This window comes from Thunnus thynnus, chromosome 8, assembly GCF_963924715.1.
Source record: "Thunnus thynnus chromosome 8, fThuThy2.1, whole genome shotgun sequence".
Taxonomy (NCBI): Eukaryota; Metazoa; Chordata; class Actinopteri; order Scombriformes; family Scombridae; genus Thunnus; species Thunnus thynnus.
The window spans coordinates 21,967,077-21,984,606 of record NC_089524.1 but is presented as its reverse complement, the minus strand read 5'-3'; the positions used below and the strand labels follow the sequence as shown (position 1 = coordinate 21,984,606).

The 17,530-nt window shown below is 39.9% G+C and overlaps 2 protein-coding genes across 3 annotated transcripts in view; one reads left to right on the top strand and one right to left on the bottom strand.

The window, feature by feature from the left end:
* LOC137187914 (zinc finger protein GLIS1) overlaps nucleotides 1-4,044 on the bottom strand; it is a 76,780-nt gene extending 72,736 nt beyond the window's left edge. The window contains exons 1-2 of one of the 2 annotated variants that reach the window (XM_067597194.1): nucleotides 1,781-4,044; nucleotides 1,281-1,610 (exon numbers count right to left, since the gene is read on the bottom strand). In XM_067597194.1, coding sequence (XP_067453295.1) covers nucleotides 1,281-1,563 — 283 coding nt within the window. In that variant the 5' untranslated portion in view covers nucleotides 1,564-1,610; nucleotides 1,781-4,044. The remainder of the gene's footprint in view (nucleotides 1-1,280; nucleotides 1,611-1,780) is intronic. The other variant, XM_067597193.1, reaches the window with a different exon arrangement.
* Nucleotides 4,045-5,023: 979 nt separating this feature from the next.
* dio1 (iodothyronine deiodinase 1) lies at nucleotides 5,024-16,360 on the top strand. The gene is made up of 4 exons (XM_067597196.1): nucleotides 5,024-5,449; nucleotides 5,530-5,673; nucleotides 14,846-15,045; nucleotides 15,435-16,360. The coding sequence occupies exons 1-4, from the start codon at nucleotides 5,113-5,115 to the stop codon at nucleotides 15,498-15,500; spliced, it is 747 nt and encodes a 248-aa protein (XP_067453297.1). The 5' UTR covers nucleotides 5,024-5,112; the 3' UTR covers nucleotides 15,501-16,360.
* Nucleotides 16,361-17,530: the final 1,170 nt, after the last annotated feature.

The window sequence follows — 17,530 nt, the reverse complement described above, 5'->3', positions numbered from 1 at the left end:
CAAACACATAACACATCTTGAATTCCCACAATTTACGGGAAGCGAGTTCAAAAGCGTTGCAAAGACAATGAGACGATTCATTCTGTTTGGGGATGCTGGGGATGGAGGGCTGAGGGCACAACTGTGCTCCAAGAGAACTCATAAATGCTGAGACACATTCAGCAGACATATGGTTTGTGTTTAGCAAGAAGAAACAAAATCAAATCCGTTGATCCTCTTCTTGCTGCAAGGATGATTGCTAATATAAAAGTCTGTTCCGTCTAATCATAATTTAGGATGGGGCTGTAATTACCTCCGCCCTCTCACAGCAACACTCTGTCTAAACAGGATGGAGCAGCCTTCCACAGAGTCTGAAAGCCCAGTTTCCACTCTGGATGCTATCTGTATGACAGTGCTCATCTCATCTATGTAATTGTTGTTTTAAAGTTTTCACTTTCACTGATGAGCCCATGTCAAAGTTGTTTTTTCTTTTCTTTTCTTTTTTTTTGTTTTGTTTTTGCAAAGCACTGAAGGTTATTTAAATATTAGTTTGAAGACATATAGCTACTTAATTGTTTTTAAGATTAATGTTATTCTTAAATTAAGAGCAAAACCAGAAAAAAAACAAATAAATGAATAATAAATTATTATCAAAATATTGTTTTAAACTTTCCAAACTCCAAGTTGTCAACTTTTCCACATTTAGTTAAGCGAGTCAACGTCACACCAGTCCTACTTAATGCTGCCATGCCTTGTTAACATCCATAGGAAATTGCACACTTGCTTGGCAGTTATTGCATATACTGTACATCACTTCTCATGGCCTTTGTGTGCTACAGAGGCTTTGATTCTGGTGTTATTTATGAATTGGCCAGCGATCCAAGTTGAGCTCTGGGTTTAATTAACAGACCTAATCCACAACTGCAAACAGGGCTCTCAACACAAATACACAGTACAGCTGCATCAAAGGATGCTCTGGAGGAGCCATATGGAAGCAGCAGTGCTTTAGATGGAAGCTTTTATCCATCTTAAATAACCTCGAAACTGCTAATTGGTCGGATTGGAAACACTTACGCAGCTGCTGTTTGACTGAATTTGCTTCGTTAGTCCCACAATTTGTTGCAATCGGGACGATAACTGTTATTACATTAAATGTTATCACGATGCAGCAATTTGCCCATCGTGTTGTTTAGGATACACTCAATCAGCGCATCAGCTTTGTTAATCAGCTTTGTAACCTCCGATCATTCCAGCAGCGTCAATTAAAGACTTGTGTTCACATTTGGACCGACGGGGCCTACCTTGCACGGGTGGGAGGGTGAAGCAGGAGCGCTGGGCTTTGGCTGACAGATGCGCTTTTTCCTCCGGCGTGCTAAGTCGCTTCGGGCTGGCGCAGTTCATGTGAGTCGGGGTGTCATGGGGACTCCGGCAAATCTGAGATCCGAAACCGCCGCTCCCGGCTCGGCGCGCACAGATGTCCGCCTTGCTGCCGTACACGGAGAGCGACAAGCCGGCGGTGAAGTCTGTGAAAGTTGGGGTCTGACAGTGGCTGACCATCCCGAACAGCGCTGAAGAGTTCTGCATTGATATCTCGGCTTTCCCATCCAGTGTGCAGCCGCTGCTCGCATTACCTACGCACATGAAAAGAAAAATGAATAAATCACCGCAAACTCATGCAAGTCCCCCCCACCCCCACCCCCACCCCCTCAGTGAGCCAAATTGCGCAAATCATGATTCATTAAAAAAAAAATACAGGATGAACCAACACGCTGCACAAACCTTATTGATTGGTAACACATACCTGATCCAATTAGCCTAGAAGGAGCAGAAAAGGTTTGATTGCGCACATCAGCATGTTTATCAAACTGGAGGGGAAAGAATCTGCAAGCCTGATCGATATCATCCTCTCAGTGAGGATCAGTCATCAGCATCCCATGCGTCTCTCTCTCTCTCCCTCTCTCTCTCTGTCTCTCTCTCTCTGATTGACACCCGATAGCTCCAGTGCTCTGCAGGGTTTCAGGAGCACCAATGAAGACTCTGTCCGTGTTTCTGTGGGAGGATGAGATCTGGATCAAGGCGGCTGTGTTCGTAATTCAGAGCTTGGGTGTGAACTTAAGGTGATAATACATGCTCGTACGTATACGAAATGTAAACCAGGTGTTTTCCATGCTTTAATACAGTGCGTCCGCGGCGCGCTGATGATCATATCGACACTGAGTGATGGAGACTATAGACTGTTAGACTATATGATGGGACAGCCACACTGTCATTTTATGAAATAACACTCCAGTTCTGTTTGATGCTGCAAAGCCCATTTAAGAAGAGATAAGAGTAATTAACGCATCAGAGATAATTTTGAACTTTCATATAAATATAGGCTATTGTAATTTTTATTAGGTAAATGAGATGCACACTGCTGTTACTTTAGGGGGGAAATAGTGGCATATGAATTATCATACAACTGAGACATTTAATTTAATTTAGACTAATGGTTGGATATTTTCCACACATCCCTCCTCAGTGAATAAAATGTCAATGGAACTAAGAGAGTTAGTTCATTCAAATTGGATCAGCTGAGAGACATTTTGTTGTTGTTGTTTTTTTTAAGTTGTCTACATTTCTTTCTTTCTCTCTTATTATCAATTATTCTTTGGTTTCTGTGGGTTTTGGTTGATTAGGTTTCCTATTCAAAAGTCTAAAAGGAGAAAAAAAAACAGTTGCTAAATGATCAAAATGATCACACAGAAGTCTTAAGAAGATTGGATTTAAAAGGAATCTCTTAATAACAGATGAGAGTTCTGGACTTCATTTTGATAAAATAAGCTATTTCTAAAAATAAAGAATCATCCTCTAAGTCTTCCCAACTTTCGCGTTAAATGGGTCTTTCCTGAAAATCAACTCAGTGTTGAGAGAACTGCTCCTCATCCACGACAGCATTTTTATGTAGGAAATACTATTCTACAGCGCCATCTAGTGGCTTTTCTATCAAGGTGAAAACCCCTGGCTGAAAACGGGACACTGTCATTGATAATACAAACAATGGTTATTATTGTACAAATACAAGGGAGGTGGAACAAACTGTTGAATAAAGGTTTGTATAATCTCGGGGATTAGCAGGTTGTCTTTGTTCGCTCTGTGCGTTTAATCTAAAATCTAAGCTTTGAAATGCGGAAGTGCTCGACTGGAATAACTGGTATTTTTTGGGTTTAAGTGGATCTATATTTGGGTTTAGTGAAGTTTAATCCGTCCCTCACAAAATCAAACACGAGTCACTAAAACACGCTTCAACAAAACAACTCCGCCATTATCCATCGGCGGTCGTTCTGTATTTTTTTTACTAGTGGAAGTTGGAAACCCGACAAGCACATTTAGCAGGAAAAAACAAGCCATCAACAGTTGTGTGCGGCCGGGACTGGGAGAGGCTGCACAGAAAGCTGCCAGGGCCGGTGGAAGACGAAACTGCTGCCCGCTGGAGGGACGACGAGCTGCAGCATACATACAGGGAGGGTCATCTGTTGCTGCATTCAATTGCACTCGGACATCGGAGTTTCACTCTTGTAAACTTCTGACCAGTCACAACTTTTCATACATACATATTTTTGAATTAAGATAGCCCAAAACTGGGATGGCAGTTGAGGTGGCAAGGCATTCTTTAGGGGTGGAAGCTGCCACCTAATGCCATCCCAGTAGATCCATCCCTGTTGGGACTCAACTCTGCCATCAGCTATAACTTTTGTGCCTTTGTACCTTATCATTTAGTTGGTTAATCAGAGTATAAAACACAGCAGTTAAAGAAGAGCAATAGATGGTGAGTGACCTGATAGATGAGGACAGATCAATTCTGTATAGGATATAAGAAGTAGGCTATAAAATTAAAGTGTTATTCTATCAGTTTGGAATCTGGGGATATAGGACAATCATAGTGATAGCCACTTACAGGTCTGTAGTTTTCATATTGTCTAGTAGACACACTGTTTTGTGCAATAACATCCTGTAAGGGAACTTTTTACATAGTTTGTCTGTTTTTCACATACAGACAAAACAAGCCAAACTTTTGACTGGTATTGTATATTCATTACTGCTGAGGAAAATGATGAAGCAGATGTAGCAGCCCTTTGACAGAAAATATTTTGACTTTCCATTTTCCAATCAAAATGATTCACAGTATGGGGATGCATGTACTAGATTTTTCTTTTTTTTTTTTTTTTAACTTTATTTTATTATTATTATTGACAAAAACAATCTAAAGGATAACAAATAGGGTCATCATTGGTAAAGTGAAATGCTTAAAATCATGTAAAAGACAGGAAATGAAAAGAAAATGGGTTACATTACGGTATCCAGGTCTTTTATGTCCATGATTGTCCTTTAAAGTCAGAGAGGTCCTTATGATCCATGACTTTGACTCACACACAGCTAAAATACTTTTGAAGAAGGTAGGATCTTCCCCTCAGTTATAACCTAAAAGTCCGTTTTGTCGGCTCTACCACAGAAAGAAACAAAACAAAATTCCCAAACTAAATAAACACATAGTAAAGAAATCATCATAGTTTTTCTAGTATTTTTCACATTTTTCAGTGGCATGTCTCAGAGAAAAAGTCATTTGTTCCATATCTATTCAGGGATATTAAGGGATGTTCCACATTGTTCTTATCATCCTTAATTTGTGAGAAAACGACAGAACAACAAAACAGCAGACCAAAGGAGTGGTGAAGAAACATTTGAATTAAGCTAGCCAGCAAAGGAAACCAAGGAATTTAAATTTTACTTACATTCATCAAATGGTGAGAAAGGGGACTCATGTGATGCCTATATCACTCTGTGTCTGCTAGAGGTCTGGTAATTAAACTAATATCAATTAACGGATTACAAAGGAAATGAGGGTATATGAATTAGGAGAGAAAGGAAAGTGAAACGGAGCACACCCTCAATTTCCCAGCCATCCTACCAGTGGTTTTCGTACGAGCAAGTATTTGCTGTTCAAGTTCTGGGAATTACGACCTCACAAATAGGCCTTGAAGGCAGCTTTTATCAAACTTGAGCGGAGTAGGCGGAAACCGACATGTCCAACAATCAGATGACAGCTTGGCAAGAGACGCAGTGAAAGCCGGAGTTCACCCTCAAGGAGCAAGCATGCTTTTGCAAAAACTGATGGTCTACCTTTCGGCAGCATGCTTGTTTTGCTTTGCGGTAGCGCTTAATTTCATGCTCAGCATCATGCATTTTATTTCACCAAGCCTCACCAAGAAGCAAATCCTCAGAATGGGCGAAAAGACCACCATGACCCAGAACCCAAAGTTCAGATACGAGGATTGGGGTCTGACATTTACATCTTTAAGCTTCATCAAAACCGTCTCTCAGCACATGTGGCTGTCTCTCGGGCAAGAGGCGTTTGTGGGCGGAGAGGCTCCCGACTCACCCGTGGTCACCATGGAGGGAGAGAAAACAAGCATCTTCAAGTTCTTTAAAGGTGCGTTACGGAGATTAAAGCTTTCAGGTTATGGTTCAGTTGTATCTCTCTGTTCCTAAAGTCTGAGCTGTTTTCTGCAGATAATAGACCGTTGGTGCTGAGTTTTGGAAGTTGCACCTGACCACCGTTTATGTACAAACTTGAGGAGTTCAAGCAACTCATCAAGGACTTCAGCGATGTGGCTGACTTTCTTGTCATCTACATCGCCGAGGCGCATTCAACAGGTGAGTGGAAGTCGCCAAAGTGACAAGTGAAGTCTTTATCAGCATGACCTTTACTGGTAGAGGAGATAGTATGCTTTCAAAATCGATGAAGTGAAGTCAGTAAAAGCAAACTTTATGTTGTAGAGCCCGACCAATACTGGATTTTGGGGCCAATACTGATATTAGGGAGCATAAAAGTTCTGGTATCGATATATTTGCTGATATTCTTTATTTTTATAACACACATTTTTTGCAATAATCCCTCAAATATCAAACACTTGTGACAAAGATGTCTTATAGAGGCTGGATATTTTATAGTTTAACAATAAACTATTGTTCAAAATTACATCAGTGCACTGAAACAGTAAACTTAATTTAATAACTATAACTATAAATAAAACAACACAAATAAAGCAAAATATCTATTTATTTCTCTCTCTCTATTATATATATATTTAACTTGAATTAAGAAAAAGGATCAAATATATATAAAAGGCTGCCTATATAACTTAAAATTGGACAACATATAGACTAATACCGATATATGTGGGATAGGCCAATATCGTCCAACTGATATATTGGTCGGGCTCTATTATGTAGGGTGAAGTCAGGTAATTTGGGACACTTTTTGGTAGATAGAGAGAGAGAAAATCACGTAAAATTCTGAGGACTACCATAAATGTAACTTTTAGAACTTGTTATGGCTCTCTGCTATATTTCTATAAAGAAAATATGTTGCCAAGTAAAATACTTCAGAAACTTTGGACCTTCAAACACATCACAAACCCCTACCTTTTTTTGTTTAATATTTGCTCTGTCCATCCTAGTTATCTCAGACCAATCAAAATGATTGTTTCATGTAAAGGACATTTGTAGCAACAACACAATAACATGTTTGATGATTGGCTGCTAATATTTAAAGAGCCCAAGATGTAAAACCTTATTAGTCCCATTTTTACCTGATGTCCCAAATTATCTGACTTCCCCCCCTAGAAACCAGGAAGTGTTGTTGTTGTGAAGCTGATGAAGTGCAGAGAACAGTAAAGTGCTGCTTAAAAAAGTTATTTGTCTCCATCCTGCTGTTTCTTCTCATTAAGAGTGATCCAGCCACCACATTTAGAACCCTCACGTCACATTTGGTGGCTGTGGTGGTATTTATTTGGTGGTTTTATGCATTTGTTGAGTTGTTGTTGTTATTCCCCTGAACTGTGAATATTGTCACTTTTTGTGCTACCAGGATTTTTTTCACTCTTTGAGAGCAGCTATTGAACTGAAAACTATGTTTTAGAAATATTATGGATTTTAGCAGTTTTTTTCTCCCATTTTCATGCTTTTTGTGATTTTTGAACAGGGCATTTTTCTCCCACTATGTCTGATCATGAAAGTGAATCTGTGCATGAGCTGCAACCTGCTCCCACACAATGACAAAGGTCAGTGGAAGGACCAGTTGTGCCTTTTTAGCCCCACATACTATCTCTGGTGCCCTGGAAATTGATTGTCTGCCTGCTTTTAAAGGAGATGGGACAGAATCTTTCACAAGTTGGTCTCAACACTTTGAAGAGGCAGTGCAGGCTATGACTTAACCTGATACAGATTTATCTACAGTGATGGTCTCCATCCTCCCTACTCACTGGGCTGATGCTGCATTTCTGTACTGGGATAGCCTGCCTCCTTTAACAAAGAGAAACTATGATTTAGCAAAGGACAAACTCAAGGACGTTTATGGGCCAAAATACTCCCTGCCATTCTTCTAAACAAATGTAACTGCTGGCCCTCGTAAACCAGGTGGAAGTTTGAATATGTACAGTTCAGACATTACTTATCTTGTGCTAGAAGCCTTTCCCAACTATGACCACAATGCACAAGAGGGTGAAAAATTCATCCGCTTTGTTGCCGGCTTGGATCCAGCCTTACAGTCAAAAATTCATGAGATGGGTGCAGAGAAATTCGAGGAAGCTGTGCGCATTGCCAGCCACTTTGAGAAAGTACGTGCAGCGCTGCAGCTGACCACTGCAGAATCCCCATACACTCTACCTTCAGAACAGGTAGCTATGGTTCATCCGAAGTCTACTGATGACAGACTCTTTCATGCAGTTGAGCAGCCGACTCTTACTGTGACCAGCTTGAAATATGAAGTACAGCATTTATAAGAGAAATACAGTCACTTTGCTCAGCGTTTGCACTCCAGACCTTACAGATCCTCCTCCTGTGATGCTCGATACAGTGCACGCAGTTTCTCTCCTTCACCCTACCATACCAGACAACACCCCAGAGACCATTACTCATCTGAGCAGTGTTATAGTCATGATTTAGAGTCTCACTACGGATGTTGTCCTTCACCCCTTGTTCACCAGAGATGCAATGAATGGAACAACAATGACAACTGTGACTGGGGTCACTCTCCATCATGCCCATCCTACCAGTACTCCAAGTACGGTAGGATGGGCACAACATATTTTTCAACAAAAACATATTTCGATGTTGTTACGTTTATATAACCTCATTTACAAACTGCTTGTCATTTGTGAACTTCACTGCATTTGTTGGTGGGTTTTTTGAGACTCCCCTGGCACGTCTTGCTTCACAAATGCATTTTTTTTCAACAGGGAATTATCTGTAGCCAATCAGATGGCTTCTTATTTTTCAGCTAATCACATGAGCGTAGATTTGAGGGTGTGATTTAATGTGATCACATAGTGTTACATCTGCACAGTCTGCGATTATGAATTCGAACACAAGGAGAGAACAAACGTCAAGCAGCTGCCCAGCGTCTAGTGGCCGCTCTCTACAGGTAAGTGATAACTCTCCTGTCACGCATGATTAAATATATTTGAGTTATGAATGCGTTAGGTAGCCAGCTAATGGATGATCCTAGGTTGTCTATCAGCATTATACTGTATCTTTGCATGAAAGTTAAAAAGTTATTATTATTATTATTACTATTATTATTATTATTATTATTATTATTATTATTATTATTATTAGTTAACGCTAGTGTTAATTCTCACATCACTAACTTAGCAAGCATTCATAACTCAAACATATTTAATCATGCACAACAGGAGAGTTATCACTTACCTGTGGAGAGCAGCTACCAGACTCCATGTTGAGGTTGACCTGTGGGTAGATGTAACACTACATGATCAAATTAAAATGATACCCTTGAATATACGCTTGCATGATTGGCTTAAACAGAAGGAGCCACACACAAATGCAGTGAAGTTCACAAATGACAAATAGTTTTCAAATGGTTCAACAGTTTGTATATAAATGTAACATCCAAATATGTTTTTGATGAAAATTGCAAATACATTTGTGGATTTCTACTATATTTATTTAAAACAAGGCATATTTATGTGTGCATCTGAAATACATTTGTGAACCTTACTGTTTTTTATATGCGGATTTGTTTTACATCAATATACAATGATAACTATTTGTGTATGCATTGAAAAATATTTATGTGGAGAGAGTCATTTATATATAAATCCCAAAATACATTTGTGAATCCTTCTGTGTGCATTCATTAATACTGAGCCTGATCTGACTCCATACATGACAACCTCCTCGGTGCCAGGTCATTCAATGGACAGGGCCTGGACCTCTTAGGCAAGTTAACCATTGGAATCAGACTTGAAAAACAGGTATGGCAGCTGGAATTTTAAATTCTCAGAGGTGCTTACTAACCAGTCATATTAGATTGGGATTTTCTGGAAAAACACCATGCCCTCCATGATCTCAAAAACAAAGTACTGCAACTGTGGGACATGAAAATTCCCCCATTGCCCAAAGGACATGAATTTGCTGCTTGCTGTAATGTGTCTGAGCTAGCACCCACTAGGATCCCAGCTATGAGTGAAACCCTCATCACACCCTGTGTGTCAGCAGCTACACCTGCTTCTCCTATATCAACTGACAACTGTGTTGCTCTCATGCCCAACCCAGCCTGTGACATCATCGTGGCACACTCTCTCAGTGAAGTTCAAAATGACACAACTGTTGTTCAACTCGTAAATCCCTCCAGAGATGATATTGAGCTGCATTCTGGACAACAACTCTATGAGTTTCATTCTGCTTCATCTGTAGACATCATACCAGTTGAGGAGACATGTTGAATGACCATACCTGTATATGATGCAGCTCCACCTGTACAGATAGATGAAGCAAACCTGTCAACTTCTCAGGTTCAGTCTCTGAAATCACTGCTTCATAAATACTCAACAGTATTCAGTAAACTCTCAGAGGACAGAGGTTGAACAGGCATAATCAAGCAATCATATTCGCACTGGTGACGCTACACCAACTTAACAGCAAGTCTACAGAGTAACACCAGAACAGAGCTGAAATACAGACTCAAGTTGAAACCTGTTGAAAGCATGTCATTGAAGAAAGCTACAGTCCCTGGGCTGCACTAGTGGTTTTGATGCAAAAGAAAAATGTCACATGGCGTTTCTCCCTGGACTATAGGAAACTCAATGCACTGACAATCAAAGATTCACACCCTCTTCCCAGAGTTGATGATGCAATGGATGCTCTGTCAGGGTCTGCCTGGTTCTCTACATTGGACCTCCTGCATGGATGTTGGCAAGTTAAGCTGGAACAGAAAGACCATGAAAAAACAGGATTCACAACAGGCAGTGGACTTTATCACTTTAAAGTTATGCCAATGTGAGTCATCAACACTCTAGCACCATGCCAACACTTAACGGAGATGGTACTTCGTGGCCTCCCTTGCAAAACCTGCCTAGTCTATTTGGATGATGTCCTCATTTAAAGCCGCTCCCTCAGCAAACATCTCCAGCATGTGGAAGAAATCCTCTCCCTATTTCAGTCAAGTGGCCTCAAGTTAAATCTATCAAATTCTGTCTTGCCAGAGATCAAGTTAAATATTTCAGCCATGTTGTCTCCAAGAATGACATTCAACCAGACTCACGAAATGTGAAAAGTGCTCAAGACTGGCCTACTCCACGCTGCACAATAGAAGTAAGAGCATTCCTAAGACTTTGTTCGTATTGCTGCAAGTTCGTCAGGAACTTTGCACATCAGTGTTCCGCTACATGCACTCACTGAGAAAAATGCACTCTTCCAATGGACTTCTCGATGTCAGGATGCATTCACTTACCTGAAACATGCCCTCCCAAGCCTTCCAGTGGTTGCATTCCCTGATTTCACATTGCCATTCTCCCTCTACACGGATGCTTCATGCTCTGCTATCGGTGCTGTGCTAGCTCAGAGACAGGGACATTAGGAGAAAGTAATTGCATATGCTAGCCATGTTTTAACAAAAGCAGAAAGGAAGTGGTCAATCCATGATGGAGAACTCCAGGCTATTGTCTGGGCGGTACGTCATTTTCACCACTACCTCTACAAGCAGCCCTTTGTTATTGTCATAGACCACAAACCTCTCATCTGTCTCTCTTACAATAACAGAACTGGTTGTCATGCACGCTGGGCTCTTGAACTTGATCCTTTTGAGTGGACTGTAATTCACAAAGATGGCCGCAGCAACCTTAATGCAGATGCAATGTCACATTACCCTGCTGACACCAGACCTACGGAACAGAGCACCTCCTACACTGCTCCTGCCAGTCCACACCCTGACAAGAGACACTCAAGTCCTGTAAGTCTATCTTGTTCTATCAGTTCTGTACATCACCACAGCTCCTGCAGTACTGATCGAAAGCCTGTTTCCTGTAACCAGACTTTACCACAGCCTCCTGGACCAGACTTACAGTGTGCTACACAATCTGTTTCCTCCACAATTGTGCTTCAACTCCCTTAAGAAGATCTTAAAAAGGAACAGCAGCAAGATTCTATACTGTCAGAGGTCACCACAGACTTTCCTTTCATAATTGTTCGCTCTGTCATAAAGTTTTCAGTTCATCCACTAAGTCAGTGCTGCACCAAGTTGTCCCTCATGCCTTAAAAGACACTGTTCTAAAGCAGCTGCATGGAAATCCAGTATCTGGTCATCTGTCTGCAGATAAAGTCCTGAAACAAGCAATGTATGCAATGCCCAGTCCCATACCTCACCAGAGAGCACCAGTGAAAACAATTGTTGCTACTGAGCCATGCCAAAAGGTCACAGCTGACATAGTTGAGCTTCCCATCACAAGTCATGGCAACTGGTTTGTGTTTGTTGTTCAAGATTATTTCTCCAAGTATGTCAACCTCTATGCCATTCCAGACCAGCGCTCCAACAGTTGCAAAATGTTTGTTTGAAAACTTCATCTGTGAACATGGCATTCCAGAAATGCTGCACACAAACCTTCAAAGTCTGCAGAAACAAAGAGCTACAATGTATCTGACTGCAGCAAGGTCCCCTCATTGGCCCCTCGGATCTGCCAGCCACAGCCCCAATCCTGTTCTCACCCATCCCCTACTCCGTGGACTCAGTGTTTGACTGCTCCCCCCTCTGGCCAAGTCATGGTTAGGCAGTCTCCCACTGTTCCCTCTGCCCCTTCTGGGCAAGGCTTTGGTTCTACACTGTGCCCCAGCAGACGTCAAGTTAGACCTGGACTATGTTCTTAAGTGAGACTGTTGTTTTGTTCTCTCTAGTAGCAGTTTATTGTTTTGTTTGCTTATGTGAAACAAGCACATTTCTTTTGTGAGAGAGGGAGGAAATGTAAGGTTTAAAAGTTAATTCATATATTTGAGTTAATTTACTAAAAATATATTTACAATGTTTTCACAGTTAAATGTTTACATATTTATGTTTATAAAGTAATTATTTACATACAGTGCTTCTTGAAAGTTTGTGAACCCTTATGAATTCACTCTATTTCTGCATAAATGTGACCTAAAACATGATCAGATTTCCATGCAAGTCCTAAAACTAGATAAAGAGACATCAGTTACACAAATGAGACAAAAACCTTACGCTTGTTCATTTATTTATTGAGGAAAATGATCTGTTACATATTTATGCGTGGCAAAAGTATATGAACCTCGAGGATTATCAATTCATTTGAAAGGGAAAGTAGAGTTGGGTGTTTCAATCAATGGGATGACAATCAAGTGTGAGTCTGAGAGGCCCCGCCTTATTTAAAGAAGAGAAATCTTGGTCCTAACTATCAAAGTCTGAGCTTCACAACACAGGTTTGTGGAAGTGCATCATGGCTCAAACAAATGAGATTCCTAAGGACTTTAGAAGAAGAGTTATTGATGCTCACCAGGATGGAAAGGGTTACAAAACCATTTCTAAAGAGTTTGGACTCCACCGGTTGCTGTCAGGCAGATTGTGTACAAATGGACATCCAACACCATTGTTACCCTCCCCAGGAGTGGTCAACCAACAAAGATCACACCAAGAGCAAGGCGTGTAATACTTTGGGAGGCCACAAGGGACCCCAGGGTAACATCTAGGAAATTAAAGGTCTCTCTTGCAGTGGCTACAGTCGATGTTACCACCATCAAGAGAACATTGAACATCAATGATGTGCATGGCAGAGTTGCAAAGAGAAACCCACTACTCTCCAAAAAGAACATTGCTGCCTTCGTTGATTTGCTCAAGACCACGTGGATAAGCCAGAAGGTGATTGGAAAAATGTCCTGTAGATGGAGGAGATCAAAATCAAACTTTTTGGCTTGAATGAGAAGCATTATGTTTGGTGATGAGCAAACACTGCATTCCAGCATAACAACCTTAACCCATCTGTGAAACATGGTGGTGGTAGTATAATGGTTTGGGCTGCTTTGCTGCCTCTGAACCAGGACAGCTTGCAATCATTGATGGAGCTATGAGTTGTACCAGCCAATTCTACAGGAAAATGTGAAGGTATCCGTCCGTGACCTGAAGCTCAACAGAAAGTGGGTCATGCAGTAAGACAACGACCCTAAACACAGAAGTCGTTCTACCAAAGAAAGGTTAAAGCAAAAGAAAGATAATGTTTTGGAATGGCTGAGTCAAAGTCCTGACCTTAAGCCAAAAGAAATGCTTTGGAAGGACCTGAAGCAGGTAGTTTGTGCAGGAAGCTCACCAACATCCCTAAGTTGAAACTGTTCTGTTCAGAGGAATGGACTAAATTTCCTCCAAGCCAATGTGCAGGGCTAATAAACAGTTACCGGAAATGTTTAGTTGAAGTTGTTGCTGCAAAAGTGGGTCACACCAGTTACTGAAAGCAAGGGCTCACATACTTCTGCCTCACACAAATATGTAAGATTGGATATTTTTCCTCAATAAATAAATGAATAAGTTTCATGATTTTTGTCTTATTTGTTTAATTGGGTTCACTTTATCTAGTTTTAGGACTCCTGTAAAAATCTGATCACATTTTAGGTCATATTTATGCAGAAATAGAGAAAATTCTAAAGGGTTCACAAACTTTCAAGCAGCACTGTATTTACAGCACTGTGTTTAAATATTTACATCAGCATATCTAAAACAGTTATAATAATCTCCTAAATCTCCTTTTCCTCACATTTACCTCAGGCTAAGTCATGCAACCTAAAATGTCTTGTTTTTTTCCTGACCAATAGTCCACAGCCCAAAGACATTAAATTATCATGGAGAAGTAAAGAAACCAGAAAATATCCACATTTAAGAAGCTGGAAACAGAGAATTTTCACTTTTTTTTCCTATTCTTAAATAACTTTAAAAAAAAAAAGAAAGTAATTAATTGTCAAAATAGATGGCGATTAATTTTCTGTTGATCGACTAATTGTTACAGCTCTAATAAAGTTTTAAAAATTGATGTGTACCTTGAAAGTACTTTCATCTACTCTTACATATGCAAGATACTTTATATGTATTAATGACCTTCATTTCTCTGGATCTCTTAACATCCTGATGAAAAACCCCTGCAGTAGAGAACTAATGTTAAATGCAGTAGTTAAGGGTTTTTGATTGATTATCTCATTTGGTACATGAGTTAAAAACTGATAAACTGGCTATGGTGTTTTCTTTTGACTGTCAAATCTTACCAAACAGTCTGATGTTGAGTCTTTTAGTTTAACAAAATAAGTTACTATAGAAAAGTCTTCAGTGTTAGAACACATGCGATGTAGCTCTGTGGTTAGAGATCGGGTAGTAACACTCTGCGTTCACTTTGATAAAACTCTTGACACCATCATGCACTTACACAACAACCATTAAATGTGATTTATTTTATGTATCTTAACTTAGATGGTATTTTGCAGCATTTAGTGTCATTCATTCATTCCAGTGAAATCACACACTGTGTCTCTATTTCAGATGGTTGGGCCTTTACCAACAACTTTGACATCAACCAGCACCGGAGTTTGGAGGAAAGGCTGTCCGCAGCACAGATCGTCGTTCAAAAGGAACCACTGTGTCCAGTGGTTGTGGATGAAATGAATGATATCACCGCAATAAAGTATGGCGCTCTGCCTGAGAGGCTTTATGTGCTGCAGGCTGGGAAAGTTGTGTACAAGGTGAGATTTGTGCAAACCTGACACCAAGACAAATGTCTGTATTTTCATTTCATCTGATCCTGATTGAAAAGTTTCTAGAAAGACAGAGGGAAATTTTCTTTCACCCCACACTCACTGCTCCTCTCATGCAATCGCGTGATTCGAAATAATGCCAGCATTATGGGTGTAAAACCGCGTGGGGAGGAGCCCTGAAAGAAACACTGGGATTCTTGGCATGGAGCCAGGCTCGCGTTAGTCATGCCAGAAATGTAGAATTACACATTATTACATGGCAGAGACTTGTCTCTGATTTCTTCAATTGATATGTTCTTTCTGATTCTAATGACAGTGGTAGATCTAAATCAAAATGTTATTTGTCATATTAACATTCTTCACTCTGTGTTTCCTAGGGGGGGATGGGGCCTTGGGGCTACAGTCCACTGGAGGTGCGTTCGTTCCTGGAGAAGATGAAATAAGAAGGTTGTTAACTCAAGTCAAGCTGTGTACTCGCCATCCGACCAGTCTTAGGGGGTCTCTGTGTTCAGTGGGGGATAGGGGCTGCCCACTTTGTAATCAACATATATTACTTATATATCACAATACTACATACTTTCTCGCTTTTTGTAATCAGGCACACTATCAATACACTACCACGTCTACATGTAGTTCTATAGCTGCTGTTCAGCATCTCTTTCATCAAGCATAGCATAGCATGAATAGAAATATTGTAACCCCTCCAAACATGCATTCATGTTTCTTTCAGGCTCCCCTGTAATTTAAAAAAAAAAAAGAAAAAAAAAAGAAAAGAAAGAAAGAAGAAGCGATCTCAACTGACAACCTCTGAGCTTGATCTCACCTCTCAGTGTTTCTTAGTGACGGCTGCAGATTAAACCGTTGGACTCTGTAGCCAGATAAAGTGAAAAACAGAGAGACGGACCAGTCCAGAGGTTGTGTTTGAGGTATCACAAAATGTACAAGGGATGTTAAGTGTGTCCATGTGTTATTTATAAAGTTTGAAAGACAGGTTCGGTAATCATTAAGTGTAATCTCAGTATCATTATACCACTATATACTGCATGAATAACTAAGGTTTTCCATTGTCTATGAATGCTCCTAAGTGATTTCACAGAAGGCTGCTTTTTTACATGACGATTACAGTGCAAACCTCTGGTAACTGTAATTTGATGACATTAAACTTAAAAGTAGACCCTTCTCAGAATTACGCAGGTGCATTTATGACTTAACATATTTGTATAAGTGTATTAACCATCTTGTGAAACAATATGCATTTTCCTTGAGTATTCTTGTAAAAGAATAAATTTGTTTCATGAAGGAATGTTGGGCCTAAATGTTTTCATTATAGTAAAACACATAACCTGAGAAGATTTATACATGTCATGATCTAAAGTATGTTGAAATCCATTTATTATTTCTGTTTGTATGATCATGATCAGATGATTGTCACCAAATGATCAGTGTTTTTCCATATTCCTACTGCAAGCCAATAGAAATTTAGAATAGAAAAAATTAAATCACTTTTTTTTTTTTTTTTACTCAAAAGACATGATGATTAACATTATTACTCACACAGTAAATGATCAAAATGAGAAGTGTCAGAACTGTATGTAAACCATTGTTTGCCACATCTGTACTTGTATTATCGCCTCTCTGAGTTTTGTGCCAAGTTCCCCCCCAACCAATTAAGACAAAATAAGACTGTCTGCAAATCTACAGAGGTCTTCATTTTCACATCATGTCTCCTCAGAGAAGATAGCTGCGGGGCTTTAATGTTGACGCACGCAGCAGTCCTCCACCACATGAGAATCTGGCAGTTGTTTGCTGTCTTGTCTGGAAGTGATAAATGGTAAACGTACTGTACTGTATGTGGGTCATGCAAGATTACAAGTCCACCAGATCACATACAGACATGTGAGTTGAGGAGTGTGGCATTAATACCCTGAAACGAGTTAATACCTAACTGTCTTATCTTCATATATCGATCAGTGTCTACATATAATGTGTATCATTATATCATTTGAGGAAAAGTCCCTTCTTACTCAAAAACACAATTCTCTATCAGTGTCAGATAACCATTTATCAAATGTGAGGTCTGTTTCTTTTTAAAGTATGTTTTGATGAAAGTCTTTGCATGTGGTGAACATGGCTTATCTATTTTCATAATAGGATTTAGATGCAACAATCAGAGTTTTTAATTTCCCTCTAGAATAATTAGACACTCAACTGTTAAAGAGCATTTCTACAATTGGCTTCCCACATGTCTTAGTTTTTGCTGCTTCTTTTCCACACCAACACTAAACTAATATCCTGCTCATACAGTATATTTGAGTACACTTTGATGCTCTCCTGTAATATTTTTCATGGTCTAAGAAATAAAAGAGCTGCATCTTTGCTGATGTGTGAAAGTCATGGTGAAAGTTTTTAAAGGGACCCTGTGATAGAAATGAAATAAACTTGTAAACTACAGGGCCATACATTATGGTTACAT